Source organism: Penicillium arizonense (genome assembly GCF_001773325.1).
Source record: "Penicillium arizonense strain CBS 141311 chromosome Unknown PENARI_contig012, whole genome shotgun sequence".
NCBI lineage: Eukaryota > Fungi > Ascomycota > Eurotiomycetes > Eurotiales > Aspergillaceae > Penicillium > Penicillium arizonense.
In genome coordinates, this window is record NW_019173289.1 from 782,305 (window position 1) to 801,672 (window position 19,368).

Consider the following 19,368-nt stretch of genomic DNA (forward strand, 5'->3'; position numbering starts at 1 on the left):
GGGGTATTCTAAGCTCGTATTCGATACAATTGCTCATTATTTACCGACGTAAGGAATTTTACAGAATTTGTGTTCCACCTGCACAGCTACTCCTGTAATTTCTGAGATACATGGAACAGGTATAATTCTGTATGATACCATTATCGTATGGTGCCGTTGCGGCTTATATTGCTTTTGGCCTATTATAAATCATGAGATTTCACTTAAAGAGGGCCATCTAATAAATATCGACTCATAAAACTATCCTAGTGAACCTTGCTTCCGAGGGCTATTCTGGCTTTTCAGAAGTGGATGTCACATATCTAAGGGCTCGCCCGGAGTATCCTAGGAACAGGGACGTTTTTTCTTCTTTTTCCTGGGAAAGTTTAAGCTTCACACGAACTCCTAGGAGCCTGATGCTCACGACACATTAATTCCCAGGAGCCACTACAGTTACGCGTGAGAGAAGGATGTTATAGATCGGTACTACTAGTTAGGGGACTAAATATATGTAAACGTTTCGGGAAAGACGAATTAGGAACATATCTGTGTGAGTGACAGGCTTTCAGACGTGTTGCCATGACTCACTAGATTTTGTGCTCCTAGGAGCGTTCAATCAGATTTCTTTCTGAAGACCTTTAACAGATTGGGTCTGTTAAGGTTTATGCACGTTTACGACAGAAAAGAAGCTTCCCACTAGAGCTTTGGGTTTCCATTTGAGGGGTGGAAACATGCCCTACTAATGAGAAGGGTAAAGGTCTTCCCAGGAACGAGCCAGTAGACAGTCAAAAAGGGCCGCGCTTTCCGCGCTTTCTCCGTCATCAACTTACTCCATAGGGATTAATTTAAACATCTGACCAAGGTCGTTGAACAACTCTCATGGTCTGTCTACAGCATGAACAGTAAGATTCCCTAAACAGCTATTTTTCCCACATGCAAATTGGAAACTTGTATCTGCAATAACAACAACGACTGCGTCGTCATGATTTCTGTGCAAATTGTAAGGGCTACTACAAGACAAGATATATTCACTTTTACTATTCATGGAAGACCACACCCTCAGGCCGTGCAATGTGAGATAAATTGTCGGTTTCAGTCTCCGGCTAGGTTATTGGAGGATATTTGCGTTTCAGGATATCCCACTAAATCCCCTTTGCTCAACAAGACATCACTTCCTCCTTCCAGGGGCAAGCTGACGTACCGCGTGGTTGGATTATCCAAAGAGATTCTCAACACGGGTAACGCCCGGACACGCTGGAGATAATTACCATCTTGAGGAAATTTCCGGTACCTTCCTGAGATACACTATTCATTCAACTCTTGCTTGGCTGGACTTGCAGATCTTCTTGGCTGGGAGATACAGTCTTTACTGACTATTTAGGAAAATTGGGCCGACCCATCAGCAAAGGGAAGTGAAACGTGCGATCAGTGCGAAGTTGTATAATCTCACGCACACGTTACCCATTATGCCACTCGGCCAAAAGATCATAACAACAATTGGAACGCCGATTGTATGTTGTAGCGGTATATATACTAGGCCCTAGCGTCTGCCCGGGACCACATCCTCATTGTAGACACCACGGGTGGCATTGTGATCCACATCGGTCGGTTTCCTCAAACAATGATGCAGATAGCCGGCTGCGAATCAGAGATATATTGTAGGGTGTATAGGTTCTATAAAGTCTCCGGGTGAATCCGATTCGCAAAGGCGCCAGAAACAGCCGCAGTCACCTTTGATTAACCGTCACTAAGGTTACCGTACACGTCTCATATGGACCAAGCTCGACAAGAGACAACGGTCCTTCGGCAATGCCATACACCCTTCATCTAATCGACCGCGTACGTTTGCCGTGCGCGAGCCGAACCTAGTATATATATTCATCATCCGGTTGCTGCCCTTAGTCTGCTCTCTTCCAACCCTCATCCGTCCATTTACACTCTCGACACCTTACCTCTCTACGTTCTGCACCGCCTTGCGCTCTCATTCTACTTACATGCCGCTGGCTGGCTGCCTTACGGTAGCCCAGGCGGCGTCTCCCCTCTACAAATATCCTGTCGACATTCCAGGCCTGGGCAAGGTGCAGGGCGTTGCTGCCCTCAACAGCTCTGTGGCCGACTATGTCGACAATTGGGCCAACATCTCTTTCTTTGGCGGCATTCCGTTCGGTGCCAACCGCTTCGCGCCTCCTCAGCCTGTGGCGCCATGGAACATCACCCTGGACGCCTCCACCTTTGGCCCCATCTGTCCTACCTCGAACCAGCAGATCTCGACGTACCCCATGAGCGAGGACTGCCTGTCCGTCAACATCTGGACCCCGGCCACCTCGGCCGACGACAAGCTCCCCGTTGCTTTCTGGAGCTACGGCGACGGCACCGCCGCACCCCAGGCCCAGTTCAACGGCGGTGGTGTCGCCGGCAAAGGCATCGTATTTGTCACCTACAACTACCGCAATGGCGCGCTGGGTTTCGTCGCCGACCCGAGCCTGCCCGAGGTTACCGGCAGCAACGCCACTGGCAACTGGGGCGTATTGGACCAGTACCTCGCTCTCAAGTGGGCGCACGACAACATGGCCGCCTTTGGTGGTGACCCGGACCACATCACCGTCATGGGCCAGTCCTTTGGCTCTGCCGCCACCTTCCACATTGTCAATAGCAACCTGACCACCAGCCTTGGCATCGTCGGCGCCATTTCTGAGTCGGGTGTGCGCTCCCCCAACGATGTCATGACCAGCGAGATCGCACCCTGGATGAGGCGCTGGAGATTGGTGCCGCCGCGCTCGCCGATCTTAACGTCACCACTGTTGACGAAGCTCGCGCTCTTTCATATGAGACCATCCTCGCTAGCACTGGCACCGAAGACCAGGAGGTTAAGCCTGTACTCGACTACTATGCCATTCCCGACAAATACATTGCCTCCATTCGCCACGGCGCTGCTAATAAGGTGCCCTACATTACTGGCAACAACGCAGGCGAGTACGGTGTAAGCAATACCTTCACCACTACTACTGATGACTACATCTCCTACGTCGAGGGAATCACTGGCGACTTGAACGCAACATTCCTTGCCGTCTACCCTGCCGATAATGATACTCAGGCATCGACCTCCCAGATCGCCCTTGTCCGCGACCAGAGCACCGTTAGCAGCTGGCAGGCCATGGATGGCTTCAGCAACTCCTCGGGCGCCACCACCTACACTTACTACTGGAACTACGCCCCGCCCAACGACGGCAGTGCTTCCCATGGTTCCGAGATACCCTATGCGCTTGGTAACCTCTGGGCTCAGGCTGGTGTCAACTACACTTCCGAGGACTTCTACGTCGCCAACGTGCTCAGCAGCTACTGGGCCAACTTTATCAAGACCAGCGACCCTAACTCTGGGGACTCGTATAACAACGGCACCCTGCCCGCCATCTGGAAACCCAACTCTGTTGTGGGCAAGACTACCTTCAAGGTCGGTGCTGCTTATGAAAACATTGGCGTTGCAGGTTCGGATGCCAAGATCCAGGCTTTCTTGGAGTGGTTTGCCGTTACTCCTGCTATCTAGTTATGGTTTCTAGTAGAAGAAAATAAGGGATATAGCCACTATTAGACAGATATAGTACATGGTACAGACATTCGATTTCTAGCCCAATCTATATTTTTTAGAAGTACGTCTAATTTATGCTATGCCCTATCAAAAAATGGGAAAATCAGCATTCTAATTACAAATTGTATAGAGATCACTGTCGGTAAAAAGGAAAAGCAATCTTACTAGCGTTATATGTTTTATTCAAAACCAACTACTTTCTGATTCCCAAGGCATTATCCAGCGCGCACGACGCTTTGATGAGGAGGGTCCCCGGACCGTTGGAATAATTACCAATCCAGATCTGATCAATGCTGGTACGGAAGCACGTATCACTTGGCTGGCCAAGAACTGTGACCGCACCAAGCTCACACTTGGATTTTTTGTCCTGAAACATCCTAGCCCAACGGAACTCCAGGCGAAGATGACCTTGGAAGAGCGGCGCAGAAAAGGCCTATTTTTCCACTGAGCCTCGGAAGAAGTAAGAGCTGGATCCTTCACGTGTTGGAATTGACAAATTGCGAAGCTTTCTGGAAGATATTTTGGATTGTAGGAAACCGCGTGCCAATCCAGAAACTCAATGAGCTGATAGGATAGGAAAAGAAATCCCATCCTTTTCTAGGGTCGGTATATTGCTGCATAGGAGAGTATCAACAGGCGGTTCCAGGTTCATTGCGAAGAGCCAACAAAAACCCTACATTGGAAGAGCAGTATGGTGTCACACCACTCAAGCTCAGCCCCATTGAACACCTCGACAATTGATGCCTGTCGCTGGAGAATAGGACGTGCAATCCTAATGACGAGATTCACTGAGCTGTAATGAATGTTAGGATAGATCTCGCAACATTACTATGAGGACAATGCTCACCACTCGGTCGTAGAAAGGACCGATGTGTGTCCACTGCCCGAATTTGGGCCGAGTAAATAGACCATGTTAGGGAACTCGTTCATCGCCACGGTCTTGTAAGCGTAGAAGTCGAATAATTTTTCAGAGTACTAACGAGTGACCAGTGACCAGTGCGTATCACTGTGGCTATGGAAGGGAAGTAGCTCCACTTGAAGTTCGTTCTAGCTCAAGGCTGTGAAAGGCCACTGGCCAACCAATAAAGATTTTATTCCATGAATTATCAAGGTAATCCAAAATAGATGATTTGCGAGGTGCGATGACCGATATGCGAGGTGCGAACTATAGCCCCACCCGGGCCCCCATATCCGAGAAGACGGGCTGTTGGCGAGATGAAAACCACATAATGCTTCGTAAGGTCCTTTGCTTTTCTTATTTACTCCCGTTAGAGCTGTATGCATAGGTTTGCCTGCCTCTCATTTTGTGTCTCTCTTTTTTCTTATACTTCGAAACTACTTGTCACCGCAAATTGTCGCCATGTCCCGCTCCAATGTGTATGGATACGACCCTAGCCAGGCAGCTGCAATGATTTTTGTCGTTCTTTTCGCAATCACAACCATCTGGCATATTTGGATCATGTTTCAACGTCGGACTTTCTATTTCATCGTGCTTATCATCGGTGATGGACGTAAGCCATATTCTCCCCAAGGCCTTTGCATGAGAGACTTTTGCGTCAATATCTTCGAAGCTTTACTGAACCAACCAAGTCGAAATCGCAGGATATATTTGTCGCTTCCTCGGGCACCATAACACCAGCGACATCACCCTCTACATTATTCAAACCCTGACGATCCTGGTCGCACCAGCCCTGTTCGCCGCATCAATCTACATGGTTTTAGGACGACTGGTTCGACTAGTTAAAGGCGAAGCATATCCACCTGTAAAGCCATCGATTTTAACCAAAATTTTCGTGGGAGGTGATATTTTCTCATTTCTGATTCAACTCGCCGGTTCTGGGATGTTGTCCTCAAACTTTACTGTGGGCAAAGCGATTATCCTTGTCGGTCTTGCTTGTCAAATACTTTTCTTTGGTCTTTTCGTCATATGCGCCACCGTCTTTCATCGCCGCCTCTCGCATGCCCCAACACCCGTGTCGCTAAGACTTGATGAGGAACGTTTGAAGCTTGGATGGAGGGATGTGACTCGGGTGATATTCCTCGCTAGTGCCTTGATCTTCATTCGCTCCATCTTTCGACTCGTTGAGTTCACTGGTAGCATAGACTCCCCCATGATGAAGACGGAGGCCTACCTCTATATCTGCGATTCGACTCTTATGTTTTTGGTCTTGTCTATTTTGATATATTGGCATCCGGCTAAGTATATTGGAACCGGAAAAGAAGCTTTACGAGTACTCAGCGAAGAGCTCTATTAAACTGGGTCAAAAGTTTGCAAATCGAGCGCCGATTCTTAAAGTCAGCATGCTTCTTGACACGCTTGTATCCAAAGGCGCAGAGACATGTTCACATTCTCATTGCGGTCTCAATATGTTAGATGAAGCAGATCCATAGCCTCACGCCTTCTGTGCTCCTCATTGACACCGAAAATGGCAATCAACGAAATGTCAGTTGTAAATTGATTAATATGTATCAGGCCAATCTGAATCTATTTCATTTCGATCCAATAATATTCCCTAGACAGCTGACTAAGAGCCTCGCTGCAGCGATATTGTCATCCATCTGTATGATTTGTTTCGGTAATGAAATGTGTTCTCTCCAGTCGGGGTCAAGGACAGAGGCAACAACGGCCATATCATGAGCGGGAAAATCTTGGTAAATCCATGTTTTCGGAAGAAACTTTAAAAAAGCAAGGTAGTAAGCGAGAACTACAAGCGCTTCGGGCCGTTCTTGTTGTACGAAAAAGAGAAACTCCGGCTGCACCACGTCGAATGTCCATGCCTTAGCTTGTTTCTCAAGAAAAGCAGGCTCGAATGGAGATTTAAGAATAGATATTATTCTCCCTAGTTCTGCTGCAGCTGTAGCCAGCGTGGAGTAATAATCTAAGTCCTCTCTTGGCCCGCGCTTTTCTTCCAGTAAATGCTGGATGGGGCACGGTGTAACTGCTGGCGTAAAAAGATCCGAGAAAGACCCATATAGACCTACAGTCGATATGGAGCTCTTTTCGCCGGGCGTCAAAGTTTCGACTTTATGGATTGCTCGGAAGTTTCGTTGACCAAGAGCTAAAGCCATCCAATTGGACATCAACAGACCAGGTTGATTTGCTATTCGGTCGGCCGGGAAAGAGACGGCTGCAAGCAAGACTGACGCGCCTCTCACAGCGTGAGTGTTAGTGATTGATACATTTTCGACCGCTCCGCGTGGTGTTCGCAGCGCCTGATCACGATAGGTAAACAAGGGCAGGGTTTCAACCGGTGTACCACTGCAAATTAGGTGCACCATTGCAGCGAAAAGAAGGGCATCCATAAGGAAATCATGCTCAAACGCCAGACGGGGAAGATCGACCTGAAGAGCCTTCACCACGTTCTCGTCGAAATTGTCAGAGAAGGTCCTTGCCGTGAAACGCTGTAGTGATGCATAAGACGAAGATCCAACAAGCTCCTCGGCGTATAATGAAGCTCTTTCGGCACTTGAAACCCTTCGGAGGCTGGAACATTTGGCAGCGCATTTTGTCGAGAGAAAATTTGACTCGAAGCAGCAGTTCTCGTCGATTCCGCAAATGAACAGTCTTCTTCGCGACGTAAACAGCCTGTACATGACGGTCGTTCCTCGTCACACTATGAAAGATTAATAAATATTTCGAATTTTCGCTTACCTTGACGCGCCGGGACTTACAATTCTGGCATCAGTTTCTCGACTTAGGGTGATATCGAATATTGCGCGACATCGCTGAAAGGGCTGGGTGGGATCAGTACGCGAAAGAGAATTGCCATACAAAAAGGTCAGGGCCGGTTAGTGCAATTCTACTGTACATGGACAATCACCTGCTATGGCTCAGCCAATGATTATGTAAAGCATTTCATACCTGGGGCCAAGCGTATCATGTGACCTCACGCTACTTAGTAAAACGCGGAGTAAGTTCAAGTTCTCCGAGCTTTCTGATTCCTATATACACAGATCGGAAAGAAGCCGAATTAACGACGTCTGTTACCTTGAATCACCATGTCATCCGCTAAAGCGACCAAGAAAAGCGCATTCTCATGCGCACCATGTCGAAAACGAAAGGTAAGAACATTGCCTCCTAATACATTCCCCATTCAGGCTCTCAAACAATCAATAACATTGTCACAGGTGAAATGTGGTGGGGAACAGCCCGTTTGCAAACGTTGCGTAGCGCGTGACGACATGTGTGTTTACAAGTTGTATGGTTTATTCATCCCCAACTCCCCGACTCCACAAGTGCTAACTAACGACTTGCAAGATCCCCAACTCTGTCTTACACCCAACGTCTTGAAAACCGCATCAAAGAGTTAGAAGATGAACTTGCAGAGCTGAAGGGTAAGGCTCTTGCATCTCGCTGTGTTCCTGAAAATTCATCTTCTGGTTGGTCAATACAAGCCCAATCAGAGTCGGGGCATGCAAGTGGGTTTGGGGGTTTGAAACTTGATGAGAAGGGGGTAACAACTTACCATGGGGCAGCAAGTTTCTTCCATCTTCTTGGAGACAACCGCACATCTACGGAGGCTTTCCAGGATACGTCAACAACAGCAGAAGATTTAGTTCTAAGGAAGCGTGAAACATTGGTCACTAATGCATGGCGACAGCGTGCTTTGGAAAATATTTCAGAGATACCAGTGATTTACCTTTCCTTTCAAACAACCGGCATGAATTTTTCATTAATCATGTCCACTAGGAGCCTTTCCAATATCTTTTGGATACGCATTGGTGTTGGATTCAACCGCTATTCAATTTCATCTATCGCCCGGCTTTTACTCGTAAGTTTGTTTCCCCCCAAGAACATATCCTTTTGCTTAAGCAGTATAGGTGATATGGAAGTCTTGGGTTCTTATTACTCGCATACCCTCCTTAACGCTGTCCTTTCCCACTCAATTCGCTGGGGCAAAAGTGACAAGACCACATGCGAGAAACTTGAAGAGGCGTATGAGAGTGGCGCCATCTTCGGAAGGCATGCTCGCACATTGCTCTTCGATGAGCTGAGCTCCGGAATATGCACAATCCCAACTGTCCAGACTCTCTTATTGCTCAGTGCGCAAGAGTGCAGTTCTGGCAACAGCGCACAGGCATGGGTATACACCGGGATTGCCTTCCGTCTCATAGACCATTTGGGTATCTGTGTTGATAGTCAACGCTATGCTGGATCAGTTGAACTGTCTGATGAGGATGTCGAGATTCGAAACCGTCTCTTCTGGAGCTGCTATTTCTGGGACAAGATGCTCAGCGTCTACCTTGGCCGATCACCCACACTACAGCATTCTACAGTTTCCCCACCTCAAATCATGTGTACGTCAGAGGTCCGGATGTTAAACATCTGAATGGCCATGGAATAACCGGCTGATGCTTCCAGTTGATGATTCCTCCGAAAATGAGCTATGGTATCCTCATAGCTTCAGCATCCCAGGCGGGGTTGAATACCCTCCCACGCCTAGCCACTCCACGTCTTGTTTCGTCAGAATGTCCCAGCTTTCTGTCATCTTTAATCAAATCCTCATACATATGTATGATCCACTGCAGCAGCATACAGAGACAGACATACAGGCATGCTTTGTGCGTGAAGATACTGCTCTGCATCAATGGTGGGACGATTTGCCACCCTTTTTGAAGATCGACGTCAATGCGCTTCCTGTGCTCGCTCCGCCTTCACATATCGTAACACTAAAGTACCTTCTACCCAGTGTCTTTTGGAGTCAACATTATACTGATAATCATAGCTGCCTCTACCATACCTTCAGAATTCTATTACATCGTCCAATGCTGTCTCGGCGCTTTCTCCAGCCTAGTGGGGCCTTAGGACCTAATCCGAAACACCTTCTCGAATGCGTCTCTTCAGCAACCTCCACCATCGTGAACTTCGATCTGTTCTGTAAAACGTTCGGAGAGAATCACTGTGTTCTATCCCTTTCCTATAGTGTTTACATTGCTGCATCTATATTCCTCCTTCAGGTCCAAGCTGCATCAGATGACAAGCAAGCACTCCGAAGATTAGGGTTTTGCATTCATGCCCTTGAACGAGTCAAGACAATCAATCCAGGTACGCCATGCACTAATATTTGAATTCTGGAGCTTAACTCTCTGCATATCTAGTTATCGGCAGCGCACTAAAGCTCATAACACGAGCTCTCCAAAAACTTGGTATCGAGGCGTCCACTCTGCGGGAACAGCTGGCCCCTGAGACTGGACCGTTTCTGAATAGGCCTATGTCGCACTTTGCGCCCCAGCCGTTAATATCCCAATTCACCCAGCAATCCCAGATTGATGACTCATTCCAACTTTCCGAATTTGACTACTTGAACGCCGAAATATTCGAGATCACTCCTGAACAATTTGAAGTTGTCTCTTCAATGGAACCCATTACTGTGATGGTTGGTGCATTAAATGGCTCGTCAGCTGTCTAGGTAGCATGTAGGTAGGGAATTGATGAGATTCATCCTTGCTAGCTGAGAACGATATTGTCTTGCAATGAATGGCATGTCTGACATTAGACAGACTTCATCGCCTGAACAACTTGGTCATACACTGTGAACGTGATGCTGCTCGAAAGCTACCAAGGATTAGTGTCCATAGCAAATGTTCAGTACTGGCTATTCACTCACGGTCAATCGGACCAGTCTCGGTGACGTCCCTCTCCAGAAACCACGAATGTCGCGGGACTGGATGGTTTGTGCAACATAATCCATCATCCCCGTATACCTCGCGCCAACACTCTGCAACTTGGTCTTCGCATTGTCAAAAGGCATCGAAGCATACCTGTCATCATCAGCGAAAGTCGGATCACCGATCAAAAAAGTGGTGGGTTGGGGCCGTTTGGGGGGGGGGAGGGGGGGCCGCCCTTACACAGTTATAGCACCGCTCAAAGCTCCAAGAAGCCACGTACAGCCAAGGTTCCCTTCTAGTTGTGGCCATCGGTTTATCACCTTCTCTTGCATCATTGAAAACGTCGTGAACCGCACCGCGCTGTTCGTTCCCTGCTTGCACAGCACAGGGACCAGTCCACTCCACAAAGATCGCACCCCCTCCTCCCGGATAACCACGCTTGTGGTTCCTAGCAGTCCTCTGTTTCCAAAACGCCTGCCTCCCGCTGTCGAATCGTGAATGATCTTAGTCTTAAGCGCCTCACCAGGTGTGACCACCAGCACACTCTCCGTCACGCCGGCACTAAGTCCGCTTAACGCGTTAACCCAAGGACTGCGCCTTCCTGGTTTAGTATCAAACATTCTGTCGAGATAGTCGCGGGATGTTTCGAAGGAAAGAAATCGAATCCCTGACTTGGCGGCGTTCGAGATGGCTAGGGCACGGCAACCGCGGTAGATACCCTGAATGCCGGAAGAGTTGTATGTGGACTTCAAAATCGAGAGCGAGGATACCGATGTTGCCTTTCCAGGTGTCTGGAGTTGTCGCGTTGTCTTGCAGAATTCCGCTGGGTACTGGTAGAGGGGCATTAGTTGTATGAACCGAAAGGCTAATATTAAAGTAGGAAGGAATATTGCGTACTGTGATGATTGTCTCAGATGACCCTGCTATGCTACCCGCTATCATTCTGTCCATCACAGATGACTTGTCCATTTTCGGCTCTTGTTGCATGGTAATGGTTTGCTACATCGGGTGAGTGGTGGGATGTCCTCATGATATAATTTTAATGGATTGAGTAAAGTGGATGGGCTCCGTTTCCCAATGCTGGCATTTGCCGTCGCACTCCGCAAATGAAAGGTTGCTTGCAAAATTGTCACAGTGGTGCCTCGGAAGTTGACCGAGCATCTGTATATCTCAGCACTCACGTCAGATTCGTGTTGTAGAGATTCAGACCGTCGCCCCACCGGTTAGATAACTAACTTACTGCGTAGTTAGTTAACTAGTTAGCTTCTAGTTAGTTCTCGCTCTCAACGTATAGATCAATCGATTTAGTTGCTTTCTGCATTTCTCTCTAGATTAGCTGTATCAACAACTTGACGCAACATAGCCATTCGTATGGATGTTATGCAGAGCTCCAGGACCTCAGTAACACGATCATCCGCTATATATCCTCGCTGAATTGTGTGTTTTCACATGGAGAAAAGCAAATGCGTACATGAATGGCATTTTATGATCGTTTCGAATCTTATCAAGTATTTATTGATTCGTAAAAAAAATCTATAGTTCTTTAACTAGGAGCCTAATTTTGGTTATTCAGTTTTATTTTTGATCTTTTTTCTTTTCTGTCACCTTAGTGTTGTGGCAGAACCAACATTCGCAACTTCGTGACTATTTCACACTATTCACTATTTCACTGATGCGCGCCTTCATGTTGAAGGGCGTGAAATATTGAGAATCAGTTCACAACCCCTTTATGCCCACAGGTCCTCCGCATTCCCCCTGAATAACCGCTCCGCCAGGAAAGGATCTTCCTCGCACCAGTTAAACACTATTTCTATCCATGATTTGATATCTACCTCTTCAAATCTCGTGTGGGGCCAATCAGTTGCAAAAACAACGTGACTTTTCCCTGCGACTTTCAAGAGCTCTGTGGCAACGGGCTCTAGATCGCTGAAATCTTGCATCTTGCTGATTCGGTACGGCGCGGAAAGCTTCACGAAGGTATTTCCTTCTGCTAGAAGATTCACTAAAGACTGGAATCCTGGCAGAGTGTATGGGTCTCGGGCTTGCGCATATACTGCCTGATCTGGTAGTAGAGGATGTCCAAAATGGTCGATGCATAGGCGGACATGTAGCTGAGGCGCGATAGCCTCGAGAATAACCATCGCGTGTAGTGGAACATATAGCTGGAGTACCCAATTCAGCGGCCGGATGGCGTCCGCGTAACGGTGTAGCATACTCTCAAGTTCATTGTCCGATAGAGACTTGCCAACCGACTGAAGATTGATCCGGACGCCTCGGACACCCATTCCATGCCAGTCGTGTAGTTGGGAAGAGGGAGTTGATTTCACGTCAAAGGTAACAACTCCGCGGGCACGTTCGGGACCGAGCTCTCGAAGAGCTTCTAACAGGCACGAGTTGTCGTTGCCATAGATAGAAGGCTGAACAAGGACAATGTTGCATATGTTCACGGACGACTCAAAAGCAAGAGCTTGGTCTAGGGTGTGTGCTTTTGGAGTGTAAATGGCATTATCCGAGAGAGGATACATGACAGGGTCGATAACATGCATGTGTGAGTCCCATGCTCCTGATGGTATACGGGTCAAGGGACTCACGCTTCGACGTTGTCCTGGTGAATACAAAGCTTCTCGCTTCTTGACGGTCACTTTGACGATATAAAACACCAGTGATCGCAACTGGTTGACAACGTATGCCTGGAAAGCACAGAATCCATTCTGCAGCATTTTGCTAGATATCCCAACAAGATGGAATAATGTCGGCTTGAGAAGAAAAGGCGCCAGAAACAGGCTATAAGAGAGGGAGCGACGTCGGGGGCGGTAGGGAAGTAGGGTATCCTTGGCTGATATATTACCCAAGGTTAGAGGTAAACAGCAAAAGAATGATTGGACTGCCGCGGCTGAGATGATCTAGTGGCTGACATTCGGAAATGTGGAATATAAAACCCAGTGCAGTCCTATGAGGTATTTGTCGCAGGTTGAGCAACACCGGAAGTTGACCGAGACTGCCTCGTATATTCCCTTTACCGAGACGATAATCGTCGAATTAGCACAGTTGAAAGTCTAAACGCATACCACTTCATGAAACGGAACACGACCGGGCTGCACTTGCACCATACTTGCCCAAGCAAAAAGATAGCCAATGGCATTGCGTAAGATTAATTTACTTCAGCTAAAGGACCAGGAGCTGCTATCGATGATAAATGCCCAAAAAGACAATAAAAAGGATTGGATCTTATGCTACTAGTGAAGATACTCTAAAAGTGCCGATGACTGTCCTTGGCAAGGAAGCCAGGAAGCCAAGGAGGCTGAGTGGGCAGACAAGACACAAAGCAACAGGTCCGTATTTCTGAAAAGGACATGCGCAACCGTTACGCCTTGCCTACGGGTGATCGAGAGTAAATGGTTTGCGTGTTCTCATAAGTAATCTGTAGATATTCTAATTGAGAATAGCTTGGGTGAACCTCGGAAGTTGACCGAGTCTAACCCGTAGAGGTTTAGCACTCCACATATATTCCAAGCGTACGATTTATGGAGAACCTCATAGATCCACGCGCTGAACCCCCGGATTTAGTGCTCAAGCACTCCAACGGATATTGTCCCATGCTTCGGTATGTATCCGCCTCAATAGAGTGGCGAAGGGTTCATGAGAGTTTTAATTTGTGTTGGCTCAGACAACGTCCGATTTCTGGAGGACCCCCAGTTGGCCAGCACTGCACCGGGGTTTCCTATAAAATCGCATGTTATCTCCCATTGAAATTTTTACTCTCTTTTCCCATCAGTTCTGTATAACTACAGTTCAACGTTTCCAAAACAATAATTGTACCCTATTGCTTTGACCTGATCCTGCAACCATGTTCGATTTCAATCTGTACTACATTCTCACAATTATCGTGATAGCAAGCGGATCTATCCCTAAAGGTACTTCATCTTTGCGTTATATTTGTATTCGATAAATTTTAACATCTACAGGTTATGATGAGGGCGGCTTCAGCGCTTCCGTCGATCTGGCGTCCTTTAAGGCGGACTTTGGCCTTCTGCCAAATCTCTGGCTTGGTGACGAGTCCGGCCTCGCCAGTAGGAAAGCTAACATCTCATCCTTTGGCGTTCTTGGAGCAGCGTTTGGATCTCTTGTTGCCTTGATACTCACTGATAGGCTAGGAAGACTCCATACCTGGCAACTCTTTGTTGTTGTGTGGATATCTGGCATTTTCATGCAAGTATTCTCCTCTGGAATACTTGCTTTGATGCTTTTTGCCAGGATATGGGGGGGCCTTGGTGCTGGCGGCCTTACGGTTGTTGCACCCCTCTACCTCTCCGAGATTGCCCCGGCAAAGTCTCGGGGTATGGTAGTCAGTATATATATGGTTATTCTTTTGTCTTTCCTGACTATTGGTATTTATCCTCCTATGTTTATTCTTTGTCAGTATGACTACTAACAATAATAAGGATTCTTTATAAACTATGCGGTAAATGAGCTGATGGCACCAACCGCCGCGCAATGGCGCTTGGTGCAAGCTATTCCACTTATCCCCGTGGGCCTTGCATTTATCACATCGTTTTACCTCACCGATACACCCCGGTGGCTTGCATCCAAAGGCCGTGGCGAGGAAGCACTAGCAGTTTTGACACGACTTCGATGCCTGGGGGGATCAGGCATTACGGAGGAATATAGAGAGATTCAAGAAGAAATACAAACAAAGCAGCAGATTCTTGCCGAAGTATCGACTTGGACAACGATAAAGGAGGTTTTCATGAACCCAAACTATCGAAAACGATTCCTGCTCGGAGGTAAGTTATCATGTCATTTCACTATCAAGATATGTTCGGGAAACTGACCGCAACCCAGCTACTATGCAAACTGTAGCTCAGTGGTCCGGCGGGAATGGCATCACATATTACATACCCCAGATCTTCCGCTACGCTGGCGTGGTCAGCAATGACCTCTCTCTTATCACAAGCGGAGCATATGGCATCGTTAAGCTTGTCTTTACTATGGTCTTCACCTGGGGCCTGGTTGATGTGTTTGGACGTCGGTTTTGCCTGCTCACAGGCCTCTTCCTCCAAAGCATTACCCATATCTACATGGCTGTCTACATGTCTGTCTGGGTCAATGGCAGCAACAATCCTGCTTCCAACGCTGCCATTGCCTCTGTTTTTGTATACGCTGTCGGCTGGTCTATCGGCCTGTGCACGGTCCAGTATCTATATAACACCGAGATATACCCAACACGCATCCGTAATGTCTGCTACGCGACAAACATGATGCTACATTGGTTTTTTCAGTTTGCAGTCGTGCGAGTCACGCCGAACATGTTCGACAGTCTGAATATCTGGGGCGCATATGTCTTTTGGGCGACCATTTGTGTGGGTGGTCTCGTGCTCTTAGGGCTGTGGGCGCCGGAGACTAAGGGTGTGCCAATGGCGCGGATGGATGAGCTATTTAGTGGGCGCTGGTGGACACTTTGGGGAGCTAAGATTGATGTGGTTGCTGGAGGCCGGGGTGAACAGGTACTACAGAGGTCGGAATCGTTGAATAAAGGAAGAGATATGATGGTCGAGAGTGTTTGAGTGCATGACAGAAAACAAGTTGAACCTTTGGTAAAAAGCTCAGTCTATATACATGCTAATATCAGTGAAAGATAGTACATGTATGATTTTGTTTACTGCCCCAACCCTTTTTTAAATGTAGTGCGGCCAACTCCGCAACAGCTTTAGCCATCACAATTTCCCAACAGAGCTCCAACAATACCTGGCCATGAATGTGGCTGTCTGCGCGCTAAATCCAGACCCCAACACCCAGTCCACTCAAGCGCAATACAGGAATTACATGGCGAGAAATGGAAAAGCTCTGCATCAGACAAACCGCTTGCTGCGGCTTGAATGACTCTTAATTGTTTTAGAGTAAGTGAGACACACATTGGGAATACATCCTCTATAGATTCGATTGCTGGATGCTGATGTGCAAGCGACGTGAAGCGCCCAACCTCGCTTTGAAAAGATCGATGGACAGACCAGAGTACAGGATGGCGATTCTGAGGCCGAGTTCCGTCCTTGTATACCAGCATGAAATCATATAACAAACACCAGGAAAGCATGGTGCTTCAGCAATTCCACTCAAACTTTATGTCCATCGACGCCTCCTAATGAAAACTCCTTTACAGGCTTCGAAAACAATACAAGGTGCAGGCATTCCAAATCAGCCCCGTAACCATTTCCTCCGCCAATATTATGAACACCAGAATCCAAAACCATTATGAAGAGGGCGGGTTTAGTTGTTAGGGGTGGGAGAGGGCATATATGAAAAGTTGCTTAGAATGTGGGAAAGGTTTGGAACCAAGATTCGAAAAGAGAAACTTTCTCCTTGGACGTTATTTCGACACTACCCCATCTATCACCAAGCTCTTGGACAACCTGATCTGTGCTTGTGGCAGGCCAATTTGCCATGTGACCCCCGCTGGGGTTACCGGTTTGATAAAGTTCACTCAGTAAGCATTCATCCTGGCAGCGATCCCATAGTCTCCGGACGTCCAGGCCTTGTCGGCGGTAGCGTAAAGATTATTTAGAACGTAGTTGATCTCCGATTCGTGATAAGCACCAGAGCTCTGGCTGGGGGGCGCATGGTCCCAGATATAGGTGTAGACCGGACTATCATAGTCTTGAGCCCACATCTGAGCCCACATCCAGGTGCCAACCTTGGAACGGTCGGTGAATTGCGAGTTCCAAGCGCCGGATGCTTGCGCAGAGCTGTTGGCTAGGTAAAGAGCTAAGAAATCTTCCAGGAAATCACTAGTATAGGTCATATTGAGATCTGCCATATATTCCTTAATAGTGATATTCAGGCCGTAGGTAGCACCGCTCTCATCTCGGGTATTACCAGTGACAACCGGCACGTCGTTGGCAAGCCCATTGACCAGAGTATTGAGATAGTTGTCGGGCATGGCGTAGTAGTCGAGTGTAGCGGTGAAATCCCACTCAGAACCGAGTAACTCTTCGGTGAGATCATCGGTAGAAAGCTTGCGGAGCTCAGATATCGTGCTCACATTCTTGCTCAAAGTGTAGTTGACACCTTGAGACAGGGCCCAATCAAGCGTCTTATAGTTTTCAGCCAGAGTGGCAGCGAGGGGATCATGAGGCTCACGAACACCACTCTCAATAATTGCACCGACAATAAGTCCCTTGGTCAAGTTGCTGTTGAGAATGTGCTGTGTAGCCGCAGAACCAGCTGACTGGCCCATCACAGTGATGCGATCAGGATCACCCCCAAAGGCGGCAATGTTCTCATGTACCCATTTGACGGCTGCAAACTGATCTAGCATGCCCCAATTGCCAGAAGTATCCGAGCCAGTAACAGCCTTAAACTCCGCTGATAGCTGAGGGTGGGCGAGCCAACCAAAAGATCCGGTGCGGTAGTTGTAGCTGACGAAGACCACGCCCTTGTCAGCCATGCCACTACCGTCAAAGAGATCATCGGCGGCGGTTGAATACGCAGGATAACTCCATATAACAACCGGGAGCTTCGCATCAGTAGAGTTTGCTGCACTCCAGATATTCAGGTTCAAACAGTCCTCATCAATGGTATAGGTATCACTATTGACAGCAGACGGACAGACTGGACCCCATTGGTCAGCATCCAGAGTGTCATTCCATGGGCTGCGAGGCTGGGGAGCCTTCCAACGGTTCTGGCCGCCAGTGGTGGCTGCGAACGGGATACCATTCCAGACAGTGATATTCTTCTAGTTATTCAAGCCGCCAGCTGGGGTACTGTTAAATGCAGGATAGCCTTCAATTGAGCCATAGCTGGTTTCAATGGCGACGTCGTAGAGGGCGGCTTTAGCGGTGGAGATAACACCGCAAAGGAGCGCCGTGATAGCAAGCTTCGAAGAGTAGCCGGCAAACATAGCGGAGAGGACAGGATAAGGGAAACGGATGGGGAATAATGCCTGAAGTAAAGAAATATTATCCTGAAAGTGATCTCACCCGACATCTTTATACATGCCATGTGCGGATTACTGTTTCCCAATTTACGGCCGACTTTCTGCGTGATAGTCCAAATACCCACAGAAGCTGGTTGCGCCACGCTTGGTTTCTGAAGAGTAGAACCGACTACGCAGTTGACCTTAAAAAAAGGGTTGGAAAAGTCTATACCAATCGTGTTCGGCTTCGTGTTCGGTGATTCTGAGCATTCAACCAATGTCATGAATGGGCCTATCCCTAAAAGGTTGATAAAGACCGACTTCGGGAGCTACCTGATTCGCTCCCTTTTGTGATACTCCAAGACGATATTCAAAACCACTATCTGGCGATGCCAACTAATCTCTAGGCTGCAATTACCTTGAAGGGGAAGTATGTCCGATCCTTTGAATTTTCATTGGCTGATAACTCGGCCCTCATAGTTAAGCGTTGCGCGTCTTAATGCTCCCATCATATAATCGGGCCGCGGAGTACGTAGGGTATCATGAGACGACGTTGGAAGGAGGCATGCCACTGGGCGAAGAATCCTGAAGCTGTCAAAGACTGGGCTCGGCGTGCTATGCATCTCTCTGTCGTCGCCGCCAAGGATGTGGTCGAAGCATATTATGGCCAAGAAATCCAGTATAGCTACTATGACGGTTGTTTCACCGGAGGACGTCAGGGACTAAAAGAAGTCCAGACCTTTCCAGATGACTTTGATGGTGCTGTGATTGGCGCCCCTGCTTGTTGGACAGTTCACCGGCTATTGATACATAACCAACCAGGATTTCACAATCCACATGATGCCCTACTCGCATTGGTAAACTGGGTCGAGAATGGAACTGTCCCCGACTGAGATGATCGCTACCAAATGGAATGACGAGGATACGTTGGACTCTGTGACCCGACAACGACCAATCTGTATGTATCCCCAACAGGCCAAGTACGTCGGTCACGGTGATCCCGATATTGCCAGTAGCTGGGAATGTCGATCGGGTTACTGAGAAAAACTGGACCGTGTTTCATAGATTTGATATAGTCAAGCTTTGGGTGGTCACAGGCTTGACTTTCATTGATATCTCCAATTGATCGGATACAATACAAGAGTTGACAAAAAGTACTTTACAAAATAAACAGCATTGTGGGGCCAAGTGCTCTTTTGGGTCGGCCTGAGCGTGGACTGAGTGCTTAATAGACGCCTCTGATAAATCTCTGAGTAATCAAACACACTGAGTGCTCACGGGACTG

The 19,368-nt window shown here is 47.9% G+C and overlaps 8 protein-coding genes across 8 annotated transcripts; 4 read left to right on the forward strand and 4 right to left on the reverse strand.

Annotated features, from left to right (window-relative positions):
* Positions 1 to 1,973: 1,973 nt before the first annotated feature.
* PENARI_c012G08233 (uncharacterized protein) lies at positions 1,974 to 3,523 on the forward strand (the record flags this gene model as incomplete). The annotated part of the gene is made up of 2 exons (XM_022632986.1): positions 1,974 to 2,657; positions 2,711 to 3,523. The coding sequence occupies 2 exons, from the start codon at positions 1,974 to 1,976 to the stop codon at positions 3,521 to 3,523; spliced, it is 1,497 nt and encodes a 498-aa protein (XP_022487317.1).
* Positions 3,524 to 4,121: 598 nt separating this feature from the next.
* Positions 4,122 to 7,159, reverse strand: PENARI_c012G09892 (uncharacterized protein; the record flags this gene model as incomplete). The annotated part of the gene is made up of 4 exons (XM_022633025.1): positions 4,122 to 4,129; positions 4,243 to 4,358; positions 4,413 to 4,540; positions 6,548 to 7,159. 4 exons carry the CDS (start codon positions 7,157 to 7,159, stop codon positions 4,122 to 4,124), a joined length of 864 nt encoding a protein of 287 aa, XP_022487282.1.
* Positions 7,160 to 7,564: 405 nt separating this feature from the next.
* Positions 7,565 to 9,975, forward strand: PENARI_c012G03888 (uncharacterized protein; the record flags this gene model as incomplete). Its single annotated transcript, XM_022632867.1, has 9 exons — positions 7,565 to 7,627; positions 7,694 to 7,764; positions 7,824 to 8,196; positions 8,256 to 8,337; positions 8,387 to 8,863; positions 8,928 to 9,229; positions 9,292 to 9,359; positions 9,490 to 9,611; positions 9,665 to 9,975. The coding sequence occupies 9 exons, from the start codon at positions 7,565 to 7,567 to the stop codon at positions 9,973 to 9,975; spliced, it is 1,869 nt and encodes a 622-aa protein (XP_022487233.1).
* Positions 9,976 to 10,058: 83 nt separating this feature from the next.
* PENARI_c012G11714 (uncharacterized protein) lies at positions 10,059 to 11,143 on the reverse strand (the record flags this gene model as incomplete). Its single annotated transcript, XM_022633063.1, has 4 exons — positions 10,059 to 10,121; positions 10,174 to 10,327; positions 10,415 to 11,004; positions 11,072 to 11,143. The coding sequence occupies 4 exons, from the start codon at positions 11,141 to 11,143 to the stop codon at positions 10,059 to 10,061; spliced, it is 879 nt and encodes a 292-aa protein (XP_022487337.1).
* Positions 11,144 to 11,901: 758 nt separating this feature from the next.
* PENARI_c012G06285 (uncharacterized protein) lies at positions 11,902 to 12,894 on the reverse strand (the record flags this gene model as incomplete). The annotated part of the gene is made up of 1 exon (XM_022632930.1): positions 11,902 to 12,894. One exon carries the CDS (start codon positions 12,892 to 12,894, stop codon positions 11,902 to 11,904), a length of 993 nt encoding a protein of 330 aa, XP_022487205.1.
* A 1,127-nt stretch (positions 12,895 to 14,021) lies between these two features.
* Positions 14,022 to 15,738, forward strand: PENARI_c012G12357 (uncharacterized protein; the record flags this gene model as incomplete). Its single annotated transcript, XM_022633078.1, has 4 exons — positions 14,022 to 14,088; positions 14,140 to 14,562; positions 14,617 to 14,958; positions 15,017 to 15,738. The coding sequence occupies 4 exons, from the start codon at positions 14,022 to 14,024 to the stop codon at positions 15,736 to 15,738; spliced, it is 1,554 nt and encodes a 517-aa protein (XP_022487186.1).
* Positions 15,739 to 16,652: 914 nt separating this feature from the next.
* PENARI_c012G07105 (uncharacterized protein) lies at positions 16,653 to 18,068 on the reverse strand (the record flags this gene model as incomplete). The annotated part of the gene is made up of 2 exons (XM_022632956.1): positions 16,653 to 17,866; positions 17,933 to 18,068. 2 exons carry the CDS (start codon positions 18,066 to 18,068, stop codon positions 16,653 to 16,655), a joined length of 1,350 nt encoding a protein of 449 aa, XP_022487115.1.
* Positions 18,069 to 18,625: 557 nt separating this feature from the next.
* On the forward strand, positions 18,626 to 18,976 carry PENARI_c012G06157 (uncharacterized protein; the record flags this gene model as incomplete). The annotated part of the gene is made up of 1 exon (XM_022632924.1): positions 18,626 to 18,976. The coding sequence occupies one exon, from the start codon at positions 18,626 to 18,628 to the stop codon at positions 18,974 to 18,976; it is 351 nt and encodes a 116-aa protein (XP_022487334.1).
* Between the last annotated feature and the right edge of the window lie 392 nt (positions 18,977 to 19,368).